General features: G+C 38.2%; 1 protein-coding gene across 1 annotated transcript in view; it reads right to left on the bottom strand.

The window, feature by feature from the left end:
* Positions 1–13760, bottom strand: part of TMEM47 (transmembrane protein 47) — a 30235-nt gene that overhangs the window by 5447 nt on the left and 11028 nt on the right. The window contains exon 2 of the mRNA XM_034649471.1: positions 8257–8397. Within this exon, the coding sequence (XP_034505362.1) occupies positions 8257–8397 (141 nt within the window). The remainder of the gene's footprint in view (positions 1–8256; positions 8398–13760) is intronic.

Genomic DNA, 13760 nt, shown 5'->3' on the forward strand with positions numbered 1-13760 from the left:
AGATCCTTATTACCAATATGATTAATGTTCCCAGAAAGTTTACATTAACAGTCCTCTCTCTAGCATATAACTGATGAATTCCAGAAAAATCATGAGGGTGTGATTCCACAAAATCATTCCATTCTATAAGGTTCTGACTAGGGGTCAAGTAACCTTTCTGGAGCCAGATATAAGAATTTGAAACATTTTTGCTATGTAGCTTAACACTGCACCTACCACACTTCATACTATAGAGAGTGGATGGATAAATAGGTCCATATAAAAGGAGAATCTCTTGGCATACAAAATGGACATCACACCTTGTTTATAGTTTTAAAAACTCAGAAAAGGTTTTAAGTCATTGTTAGGACAACTGACAGCCCACACGTCCTCTACTTCCAGCCAGTAGATGCTACATGTGTATTAACTAAAAAAAAAAAAAAAAAAAAAAAAAAAAAAGTCAGCTGGCTCTGTGACTTTGTGAGGGAAAGAGTGCTTTCATGCATTAAATGTCTCAAAACTAACAAGAAGTCAATTACTACAAACCATGAACTACAGAAAAAAATGGCAAAGTTAGTAAGTTTTTTTTAAAAAAAAGGCATTTCTCCTCAGGTTTCTATACTCTAGTCACTAGTCTAAGCATGACTGATCTTGCCAGTAGCTGACTGAAATATAAATGTGAATTAGGAATAGTCATTCACTTACTCAGTCAACAAATTCATTCATTCAATAAATGTTTGAACCAAGTAGTACAGTTTAAGACATTGGTAACAAAAGTTGCTACCCTCACAGGGAGGCAGTTCATTAGTAAATAGGTACAGAATATGGGAGGTATTGCCAAGAGACATGAAAATACAAGAATGCCAGAAAACCAGATAGAGGGATGCAGGCTGCTCTTTCAGATCAAAAACTGGGGAAAGCCTCTTTAGGGGAGGACTCATTTGAGCACAGACCTAAACAAAATGAGGGGTGCAGGTCAATCGAGTGGGGAGTGAACAATCTGGGTGGAGGGCAGAGGCAGTGTGTAACTCCTGACTCGGGAGCAGGCTGGTGGCAGCTGGACATCAGTAAGAACTCTGTGTGGCTGCTGTACAGAGAACGAGGCAGGGAGCAACATGAGATGAGACAGAAGAGAGAGGCAGGGGCCCATCCGGGGATGGCCCTGTGAACCATGGGCGGGGATCCGGATTTTACTGTCAGTGTGATGGACCCCTATTAAAGGAGTTTGAGCAGAGAAGTAATAACTGATCTGAATTCTATTCTAGAAGGATTATATGTGTTCTTTTGTGAAACAGCCAGTCCCTAGGGTGAGTTGTTTACCTACACTGCTTTTAATATTCATTTCAATGTGTTTTATTTGGCAAATATTTGGCCTCCATGGTATAATACAATGACATAATTTCCCTCTAGTGGAAAAGTGGAAATACAACTCCATTAGGCTCCACTGGCATATTCTCCTGAGCAGGTTTCTTAGAGATAAAGCTTTATTGTGTTGTAGCCAGATGAAAATTACCCTAAAACGCTTTATGCCTCTGAATTATTTTACTCTCTTTGGAATCACTGAGAGAAATGCATGTAATAGCAAAACTGAGGAAAAAAACATATATAAGCCTGCATTTGTAAATAACTTTTTCCATTTAATAAAAATACACAGAGGCAGGTAAAAATGGCGCCTTGCCTTTTGTAGATGCTATGAAGGGAAAAACAAACGAACAAACAAGCCAAGTCCAGAACTCAAGAAAACATCACCACACTTACATTTCTACTTTACCCCCAATCAATGAAACATAACAGGCATCAGCTGTGGTATTCTCTATGCTCTACCTCAGAGGCAACATAAGTGAGGTTGTGTAGCATTTTAGAATTTGAAGGGAATTTGAAGTTCATTTTATACCTCTCTCCACTTTTTTGAAAAGAGGCAATGAAACTACTAACCATGAAATTATGTGGATAGAGGCATGACAAGAACTTAGAGGTACTAATTTTTGTCTTATCTCTAGTTTTCTTTAAGGGGCTATTTTTCAATGCTTTCAATGCTGAAACATTGAAAATATTCAATATTGAAATATTCAATACTTTCATTTATGGGGATATTTCAACAATCATTTATTGGATGTTGACTGTGCGGTAGGTGAAATGGATAAGACAGATAGGACATGGCCCTTGACCGGTCATATTTCATAGTCTATGGTGAAAACAGACACATAGATAATTACAAGTAAATGTGTTCAACAGTAAGAGCAGAGGCTCACTGATCCATTATTTACACATTTACTTAACTCTAACAATATTCCAAACACCATTTCTGCCTGGAGAAAGAAGGAAGGGTTTCCAAGATTAAGCACCATTTGAACTCGTTCTCGAAGGATGGACAGGACTTGGTCAGAAGACAAAAAAGAAAAGACCTCTGGGAAAGAGCAGCACCTTGTACAGAGCTTAGCAGTATAAGAGGGTGTACCTATAGAAAATTCCACAAGGTTGGAATAAACGGTACATTCCCATGGAAAGGTTTGGTTCAGACTATAAAAGGCTTAGTGTATCATAAAAATAAGAGACCGGTTTCTACAGGAAAACATCTCAAAGGTTATCTGAATTGTAGATGCTGTTGGTGCCCTATCCATATGCTCTCCTCTTCATCACTCCAGTACATGTCAGCCTGACTTTGAACCATCAGCAGCACCTGCACTTCTTTGCCTGACTTTTCCTCTGGCCATGAAAGCTACTTTGCCTGGTTGTGAGGCAGGCCTGGTGCTCTGGGAAATTAACACTGCTGGCTCCCCTGCATCACCTCAGCCTTTACCAATGACTCTCAGAATTTGGTTTCTAAATACCCCAGTTTCCTAGTCCTTCCAAGGAAATAACTCTGAGGTATGTGCTGTAAACCGGTTTCCAGAATTTTCTGGGAAGTTTAAGCTCCAGCTGCCTTCAGCAACAACTGATTTGATAATGTCCTCTATCTGGCCTACCTTCCCTTCTCTGTCTCATTTTCCATATCCCTGTTTTTTGCCTCCCAGACCAAGTACCTGCTCTTGTTTCTTTGTCTTGGGTTCTGCCTCTGGGGAAGCCAAAGGGACAAGTGGCAAGACCAGATGTGTATTTGAGAACTACACCTCATGTGTTTGTGTGTAAGAGACTGTAAGTGGGAAGGAGACTAGAGTCAGGAGGCCCGTAGAAGACTAGTCAATGCATGGCTACCTGTATGCAGTGGTGACTGAGGTGACCCCAACAGGAAAGAAAGGAAAGAGAAGGTGAAGAAAACACAATAAAAGAAAAACTCAGTAACTGGATTCTAGGAAAGGGAAAGGAAGGAGTCACGTAGATATTTTAAGTTGGATATTACCATGGAAAAATAAAGTAGAGGAAGTTCCAATTTGGGAACAGAGATGTTCCACTTCAGGAAGAGTTATACCCTCAACTAAGGCAGTAATGGTGGGTCATGAAAAGAAGCTACAGACTTAGAAGATAGTTTAGAGACAGAATTGACAGGACTTACCAGCCAAGTCTCTAAATACAGAATGTTTACAAAAAGAAAATGGTAATTTCGTGAATATGAAGCAATCTTCTTTTCCTATTTATTTATTTATTTTTAAGATTTTATTTATTTATTTGACAGAGAGAGACAGCCAGCGAGAGAGGGAGCACAAGCAGGGGGAGTGGGAGAGGAAGAAGCAGGCTCATAGCGGAGGAGCCTGATGTGGGGCTCGATCCCATAACGCCGGGATCACGCCCTGAGCCGAAGGCAGACGCTTAACCGCTGAGCCACCCAGGCACCCCTCCTTTTTATTTTTGTTAAGATTTTACTTACTTATTTGAGAGAGAGAGAGAGAGAGCACGAGCAGGGGGAGGGGCAGAGCAAGAGACAGAGAGAGAGCGAGAGAGAGCGAGAGAGAGCAAGAAGCAGACTCCCCGCTGAGCACCAGAGCCAGGGCTCAATCCCAGGACCCTGAGATCATGACGGGAGCTGAGGGCAGATGCTTAACCGACTGAGTCACCCAGGCGCCCCCTTCTTTTCCTTTTAAAATTTAATCTGTAACTACCAAGAATTGTAGTACATATGAAATTAATTATTGGCATTGATACTATAAAATTGTTCTAGATAAAGGGTAGTTCGATACTGATAAAGATCTGTGAATAGAATTTCTTTTTGGTTTGAAATCTAAGCTGGACACTGGTTTTTCTCACAAAATCTAAACTCAAAATACCTCCAGGGGCACCTGGGTGACTCAGCCGTTAAGCGTCTGCCTTCGGCTCAGGTCATAATCCCAGGGTCCTGGGATCGAGGCCCCTCGTCGGGCTCCCTGCTTGGCGGGAAGCCTGCTTCTCCCTCTCACACTCCCCTTGCCTGTGTTCCCTCTCTCGCTGTCTCTCTCTGTCAAATAAATAAATAAAATCTTAAAAAAAAAATACCCCCGGCCACCTCAGTGTATAACAGGATGGTGTGGAGGGCTGCAAAACGCAAGCCTCTCATCAGAGATAGCTCAGAGGTGGAAAGCAGTTGCTGGACCTGGGGGAAGAAACCCACCATTCTGTACAAGCATTCATTTATAGAAGGCTTTTTGCAGATAGAACAGAAAGGAAGTATCATTAATAAAATTAGTGGGGATTCTGTTATTTAAAATCTGAATAAGAGTACCGAGAATCTTTTGCAATTTGTACTAAAGGCCTTACAAAATGGAAACAATCATCGTAAGTCCCAGTGGGGCATAAAAAAGATCTGCAAAACCAGACAATAAAAAGAGGACCTAGAAAGAGGCAGCCCCTTTAATTTCACCAACTCTTTAGTGAGAACTAGATGCCAGTTACGATCCCATCATATATTACCTATCACTGTCAGTTACACAATAAGAAATATGCCATACTCATCCGTATTGGAAATGTGCACACTTTCATGATGCACTATGATTCAGTCATGTTGCACTGATCAATGTGTGGTCTTTATGACACCTCAAGTTGCTTCCTTCAGGTGTTGCCCCCAAGAGATGGAATAACTGGAGTTACAGGATGGACTCCAACTGCAGTACACAGTTGGCAGCTGAATTAAAAATTCAAGGCTGATTCTGCTCTTGTTTTTCTATGTGTTACACATACTGAAGATAAACTAAAACCCTGGCTCTGCAACTTAGTAGCTGGATAACCCTGGAGAATCACTTAACCTTTCTGAATCTATTTCTTCATTGATAATATGGGGAAAATAAATACCCAATCTTAAGACTGCTATGTCAGAAATAGTAATATACTAAGTGTCTAGCAGTGTTACACGTGGTGGGTGCTCAATTAATTATTGTTGTCAACCTTATTATTACAGATAGTATCTTATTCTGAAGTCCAGACTTCTAGGACCAGTGAGTGAGAGAGTTGTGGAACATGGAACAATGTTTTAGATGGGCTGCAGTGATGACAAGCTCTTAGCAATTCTAGCAACTATTCAGGCAGGTAACAAACCCATCCTAAATTAGGGGCTTCAGGGAAAAAGGGAAGATGAAAAACCTTTAAAATACGGTTGGCTGCCTTTATGAGATTTACTCATCAGCTTTTAGTAAATACCCTTGGAGTATATAATCTAACACCAAGGCAGTATACCTACATACTAGAGGTGCCCCACATGTATTTGCTAAATAAGTGAATGAAAACATGAATAAATGAAAAAAAAACATTTTTATAACTATTACTTTCTTGAGCTGTTTTGGTCTGAGCTTTGTGCTCACATGAAACTTGCTGCTTCATAAATTGCCAAGAGAGAAATGGTTTAAGAAAAATTGCACTAGAGTTAGCTAGTTGTTTAAGTGCCCGTTTTTCCCTGTCAAGTTATAAGCCACATGCCTTCATCATCTTTCCAGCATTCATTCAACTATCTGTTGCGCATCGTGTTGTACTGGGCATAGCACATAGTGCTGACTTAATTATGTAGTCTGGTGTAGAGATGTTTCCAAGTGGTAGTGCTATGTTTGTTTTGATTTTATGTACTGCATGTTTCAGCAGAAAAAAAGATTATTTCTTTGCTGAGATACATAACATTCTCTGTGTGTCAACACCAAGATAAGGCTGGGTATTATTTGAAAAAAAAAATTTTGAGAAAAGAAGAGAAACACAGACTATTTTCAAGCAGACCAAGATGAGCAAAAAGGGGAAATGGCTCCAAATACACATTTACAAAGAATCACTAGACTGAATTACAAGTGAGACAGGCCAACCAAGAGAATAAGTACGTTTACTATGAAGCAAGCAAAATAAACAGCCGTGATTTTTCACTATCATTGTTTCAAGTGGGCAGATTTTCCAAATTTGTTAATCTTATGCCCAAATCAATAATGGATTATTATGTGAAATGAATATCTTTTCCAGAAATCAGCTACAGGCTACTCTTTAATGGGTTTTCAGATGGGAGAGAGAAATCTTTTCATGACATGTTTCAAATAACCAGTAAGTTTTTACCTTGCTTATATGCGAAGTGAACACTAAACTAACGGTTATTTTAAAAAAAAAAAAAAAGCTTCCATAAGCAGTGTCAAAAGAGAATGAGTAAAATTAAATCTCAGCACATGTACATTTTAAAAATGTAGCAGTATAATGCTTGCTTTAGGTCTCAGAGGGTAGAATATGAATATATGAATATTGCTGTAGGGATTCCTTTCATTACTTTATAATTTACTAATACTTGTAGTAGCTAGAGCTAAATCGTAATCTTTATTTTGACCAAATCCATTACCTTTATGTTCATTTACAATATGTTTTCTGTTACAACCAGTACGTATTTTCACATTTTCATAAATTTTGCTATATTTGGGAAAACATACAGAGCTCTTTAAGAAAGAACCAGAAACTCCTAGTTATTTTAAAATATCAAGTTATTTCATTCTAAGGCTAGAATGATCCATGATAAATCCATGAACCAAGATATAAACTAGAGAACTATGATGGACTCTATGTACTAAATTATTCACAACAGAGATCTTTATTATACAGGAGATCAACAAAAAAAATGACAGTATGGCCAATGCCTAAGACTTCAAACTATTTTTTGTAATAGTGTTTTCTATTCTATTAGCAAGTATCTGTGTTGCTATTCAGCTAGTTTCATGAGTCTCTTAATGCCATATTCTGTCTGTAAGAGGCACCTAATGAACAGCTGAATAAATGAATGAATGGATCAGTAGTGAATGAGCCACTAGTTGAAAATTCAGTAGCCTCCCAGCCCCGGCTCTGCTGGTAACTACTGTGCAATCTTGAGCGAGTCACTTAAAAGATTTGACTTAGATGTACTTCATTCAGCCCTCTGGACATTCGTTTTCATGACACATACATTTCGAGCAGTCTTCGTGGGTATAAAAAAAAAATGAACACAAACAGTAGGGGGCAGCAGAATACTTCAGATCTTATATTTTTAGATGACCCTACACTTCAAATGCTGAGAAATTTCATCTGTTCCCGTGTTTAAACAGCTTAAAAAAAAATCCATCTAACAGCTGAGATGGTTCTGTCAGTGTCTTCATTATTGACAGTCACAGGGGCTTATTTTGCAGCCTTCAAATCAGACGTGACTGACAGGGTAAATTGAAGGCACCACAAGAATATTTCAGTTTGAATCAAAAAGAACAATATATTCAAGGCTATTCTTAAAAATGAAAATTAAAACACATAAAATAATGGACTGGGCTTTTAGTCTTGTAAGCCCCCTTTCTAAATAGTTCCCTGATTTTAGCAAAACCTCCACCTTACCTTGCTTGATATTTTCATCCAAGCTGTGCGTGCTTCATAGAACGATGATTGTTAAATTAACGGCTTGCCAGTGACCGCATACAACTGAACGGTCTGATGGTTCAAGTTATATGTTATCATTTTTCATTACAAGCATGTTTGTTTCCAAACAGATTTAGACCTTTAAGGCTACATATATTGGAATTTTTTCCAGTTTCATGTCAGAAAAAAATCATGTTGCCTTAAGATCACCAAGGGGGTAGTAAAAGGAAGGGAAAAAAGCTGAACGCGAAGATGGTTGGTAAATACATCTGCTGCAATTCGTAAGGCAATAGCCCTGTCAAGAACTATTACGTATTCATGGAAGTTTAGAAATTGCCACTGTGCTCTGTGAAATGCTTAACATACTGAAAACTAATAATAATGACAAACCCTTAGTCAATTTACCTTAAACTATAACAAATGTCTCTCAATTTGTATGTAAGGCAACAACGACATACTGCTTTTGCATGAGAAGCGAGGGATGGTAGAAAGGTTCCTGCAATGTGAATACCGGTTTGAACGTAATATATATATATTTACCTGCTGCAAAAAGCATGACAGCAACAGGTCTGTAGAAGCGCCTTCGAGATCCCACGCAGATAGAAATCAAACCCACCAGGAATGCAATAAGAATGATGGCAGCACCGCCCAAGAGTAAAGCCAGAGTAGCAATCTGCCAATCTGGAAAGAAAAAAAGAAAGGTATTGCTTTTAAGCAGTCAATCCTCAAAGAATCAACAGAACGATGTTTAGCAGCCTGCACCTAGCTGCAGCCAAGTACATGGGATCTCACTGCATGCTAAGCATCCTTTGGGAACTGAAATGTTTTGCAACAAAAATTACTATAAACGTCCTTATTCAGAAAAGTCTCTTATGCTAAGCTCAGCAGTGTTTTTCGACAAGGGGTTTGCCACACTTTCCAAGGACTCTACTAAGCCTTCATGGTAAATTGGGTGTCCTTTCCATAACCTGTTTGCATTATTATTGTTTTTTCTATTGAGCTATAAAGTTCACAAATCTTAAGTATGAAAGTTGAGAATACGATGAAATTTTATATATATTCATACCCCCATATAACCACCACCTACATTAAGATATAGAACATTTTCATCACCGGGGCTCCCTCGGGCTCCTCCCCAGTTGATAATCACCCTCCCACCCAGGCTAGTAAGGGACACATATGATCTCGGATTTATTTTTGCCTGTTCTTAAACTTTATGTAAATGGTATGAACTCTTTTGTGCCTGGCTTTTAAGTCTGGGATATTGATTTTGTGTCTGGCTTTTATGTCTCTGATATCCACCCATGTTGTTGTGAGGCAGTAACACATTCTTTCATTCTTTCCCCCCCATCCTTTCTTGTAAAGCCTTCCTTCTCCATACCACACCCCCCCAAAGAAATCAGTTTTTATTTGCTTATCTTTTCCTCCCCTTCTCTAAAACAACTCCCCCAGCAAAATGGCATCAGGAGAATTTGTTGCTGTTTGTTTTTTCCTCCTCTCTTTCATTTCATTCTAATCTCACTGTGGTATTTGCCACAAGGATGATTTGTGAAATTAAGTATTCCCAGGGAGCCAAAACATACTCTAAAGAGCTGCTGGCCCCCCTTCTTCATTCATACGTGGAAAAAGCAAGCATATATTGACTATGTGCTGTGTACAGGTCTCTGTACATGGATACTTTGAGTCCCCCATGTGCTGAGTGAAACGTAAACCTCGCTGAAATGCATGTGTCATTTCCTATAAAGATATAGAAATAGCATGACAGAAAATTGATCCGTTTCCCATTCCATAAGAAGAGAAGAATGTTCTCCAAGAAGCAGCAAAGTGAATATATGAAAGCACTATCCAGTTTAGGAAGCATCACAAAAAATGATACTGTGCAGAACATTCTTCAGTGGGGGTCCTTTGGAAGTCCCAGGCTGCCTCTTCTGGTCCTCGCTTTAATGTATGTGCAGAAAATGAAAATAGACTTTAATCCATGGTTAAACTGCAATGTAGTCTATCCAAAGTCAAGAACTCATGATATTTTGATGCTGCACTCTGAAATTACCCCTCCAGAAAGCTTCCAAAGTGCACTCTTTACCACTGTAGGATAAGGGATGAATGGAGGAACCCATAAAACCCTCGGATTTTCTTCTTTTCTTTACACTTATATATCTCTGCCTCAAGTGTACTCTTCCACATCCTTGCCTTCTAATAAATTCTGGATTTATAACTAGCACTGAACCAGAACTCGCACTGTATTCAGGAAACAAACAAACAAGGGGAAAACAGAAAAAATCCACACTTTTAAAATATAAAGGTGAATCGCAAGAAAGTGGAGAGCATTTTTTATGCCACCTATTTGTAACAAAGACATATAACTTCAAACAAAAGTATATCTGGCTTTCAACTAGAGTTTAAAAGGATAGCCATACTATGGATTTTTTATTCCATAACAGCATGTAGCTTTGATTTAAAAAAAACCAAAAGAATAATCCTTACATTTGGAAGTCTCTAAATTTCTTTGAAAAAGTTTATACATAGCACAATTATTTTTCACTTAACATAATAGAAACCCTTCTGAAAACTTTTAAGTTGAAATTTCTGAATAAGTAAAATTTTTATTGTATCAAAGTGTTTGGGGTAGAAAAAAAAATCCATCCATTCATCTATCAAATTCTTTAAGAGAGACTATGTCGAAAACTTTCTAGTTGGACCACTATTTTTATAAAATGATTATTACCGTTAGCAACTTTCTCCAAATTACTTTAAATAAGAATTTTTATAGACTCAATTTTAAGTCAAGATACAACTAAATATTCACTCACTTAAAAAAATAACTTAAAAGATTGCTTTTTTCTGATAAGCTCTTTCACACAGCCCAATATATATGCATAAAATGCCACACATTTGACTATTTCCACTATTAACCCAAAATAAAAAAAGGAATTTTGATTACTTTTCTCTACTTTAAATATCCTCAAAGAATAGCTAAAATACATGTATTTATTTGCATTTTGTAAAAACAAACTAAGATAGAAAAAAATTGGCAAAATTTTCCCATAAGTGCCAGACAGTAAATATTTTCAGCTTTGTGGGTCACAGTCTGTGTTGGAACTACTCAACCTCTGCTATGTAGTGTGAAAACAGCCATAGACAATATGTAAATGAATGAGCATAGCTGCGTTCCAATAAAACTTTATCTACAAAAACAGGTGGTGGGCTGGTTTTGACTCTCCAGCAAAAATTTACTACCTCTGGTCTGTACTTTATGTACCATTTAAAAATGTTGAACTTTTTTGTATGTAAAGGTCTCTCAGACATTAATAATTTCATAATAAAGTCAATCTGATAAATGAGTAATATAGGAGTGCAAAGTGATGCCTATCCAGCTTAGCAATCGAAAAGTACAAAAAACCCAAATCTCACAAAATGTCGAATTTCCTTAAAATAGTAATACTTCATGTTGTATGGAAAACCAATAAAACAATAGAAGCCACCAGGAGAATAACACTTATTAAAAGGGACTAGAACCTATTAGGAAGGGAACCTCTGAGAGCACAGGAAGTAGTTCTAAAAAGTAAGTGAAAACGACCAGTTCTGATTTTCTTCCTTTTTTTTTTTTTAAGTTTTATTTATTTATTTGAAGAAGGGGCGGGGGGCAGGAGGTGCTCCCTTATTTTCTTCTAAATGTCCTATGTATATTTTTAGTACTGAAGGTTGTGGCTAATGAGAAAGTCATCCTAGACATAAAGTCAAAAATGCACGTTATCAATATCACACTGTAATATTGCTACCTTTCCCTTTGGGCCTTAACCATAGATAACGCCTGTTCACATGGAGAAGCCATTTTATTTTACAAGAGACTAGAATTGGGCCCTGTCTGTCACTGTCCTGGCCCGAACCTGGGCCTTAGACTGAGGTATTGAGCTCATATCTCTGGCAGACAGTGCCAAGTTTTGAGATTGTTGACAGTGCCAACAATCTCAAATGGGAATCATTTATTCCCATTTGGAATGATTCACTCAGGCAGGTTGCCCAGGACCAAAGCTTTAACTCGCTGGTCGGTTGAACAATCAGGAAGCTGAAAAAGTGGTCCGATAAGGCTACCATTGTCAGTGAGACCCAGGGTACTTCTCATGGTTCAGCACTAGGCACTCTGAAGCTGACAACAGTGCTTACGGCATCGTGCCTCTTTCAGTAAACAGTTAGAATCCACTGTCCAAATATTAGGGCCTGCCTGCCTTACCGGTGAGCTAAAGTCAGGGACCCTGTAGATGGGCCTGATACCACTTCCTCTTTCTTGTTGAACAAGACTAGAATACAGAGAATTTTTAAAAAGTGAAAAATAGTTTTATAGATACCTAGTAATGGCCATTAAAACAATATACGCTGGGCTTCATGTATGCCCATATACTTCCTTATCTACCAAATGTAGATTTAACAAAATATACATATAAAATGTTTTGTTATATACTACAGAACTTGAACGAGTTTATGGTAATATTATAATAAATGACCAGAAAACTTGTCTTTACACTAATGGTTTTTCCATTAGAAGGTTTGCATGCCACAAATACTCGCTACCCCATATTCAGTGTTTGCAAAACAAATTAAAGTGTCATAAAATTACCAATTTTCAGCCCCATTTCTTAAAATAAAATCATCTATTTTAAGTTCTCATAATTGGTTAATTTCTACATCAATCTTAGTTCCACAATTTTATAGCCCTCACAGTATTTAGTCAGATGAAGTGCTAAGAGTCCTTAGAGATTTATTACTCTGCATTAGTTTTACACATTTCTATAAATGATAAACTGACACCGCAGCAGAGCAGTGAACATAAACCAGCTCTGCAGAACATCAATGGCCATGGTGCTATTTTACAAATTGCAGTGCTCTGCACAATTAACACTGGTCATTGTTCAATGTCAGGCCAGTTGATTTGAAATTTGGGTTTGGTTTCTGAGAGCTCAGAAAACAAGTGATAATCAGTTTTGATGAAAAAATGGACATCCTGGGTCCATGAATCAGGGAAGACTCAAATGGGCTGAGAAGAACATTTTGGATCTATAACTCACACCTGAAATGAGGCTGCCGTAGTATATGGCAGGTTCTGCTTACGAGTACAGCAGTCCCCCCTTATCTGCAGTTTCACTTTCCATGCTTTGCGTTCTCCGCGGTCAAACGCGGTCCAGTCTGGAAGCAGATGATCTTCCTGACGAATCACCAGAAGGTCAACAGTAGGCTACTGACTGCCAAGGCTGCGTCACAATGCCTGTATCGGCCACCTCACTTCATTTCATCATGTAGGCATTTTACCATCTCCCATCGTCACAAGAAGGATGAGTACGGCACAATACGATATTTTGAGAGAGGGATCACACATTTATATAACTCCTATTACAGTATATTGTTGTAACACTTCTGTTTTATAATCTTAGTTATTGTTGTTAATTTCTTACTGTACCTCATTTAAAAATTAAACTTTATCACAGGTATGTGTGAATAGGAAAAAACATAGTATATATACGGTTCGGTACTACCCACAGTTTCAGGCATCCACCGGGGGTCTTAGAATATATCCCCCAGATATGGTGGGGAGTGAGGGGGACTACTGTATTTTGGCAAAAGGGACACAGTGGCACACAGAAGGCACCGAAAGTGCACCTATGGAAACCAAGGCTCAAGATAAGTGTGTGCTTCTCTATCTACTATTGCTTTCTCTAAAAAAAGAAAAAAAAAGGAAAAAATAACAGGAATGAATATATATAATGCTATACTTTCCCCCGCAGTTACAAAATCAAAATTGGGCAGTCCTTATATCATAACATCAAGTCCAGCATTAATATGCAACTCAGGAACTAAATTCAAGTCCTCTTTCAAGGTATTTTTATTAGCCGGCACCAGAGTTTCCAATGTCTATAAATGCTTTAGTATTCTGCAGAATTGTGCTGACTTACTTTACGGTCTAATACTTGAGACTGGTCTGAAATTGCCACTGCATTATGAAAATTCTATGAGCCACATTATAATTGCCAAATTGGAGAATTCGCATTCCT

The sequence above is a fragment of the Ailuropoda melanoleuca genome, chromosome X, assembly GCF_002007445.2.
Source record: "Ailuropoda melanoleuca isolate Jingjing chromosome X, ASM200744v2, whole genome shotgun sequence".
In the NCBI taxonomy this organism is placed as follows: domain Eukaryota; kingdom Metazoa; phylum Chordata; class Mammalia; order Carnivora; family Ursidae; genus Ailuropoda; species Ailuropoda melanoleuca.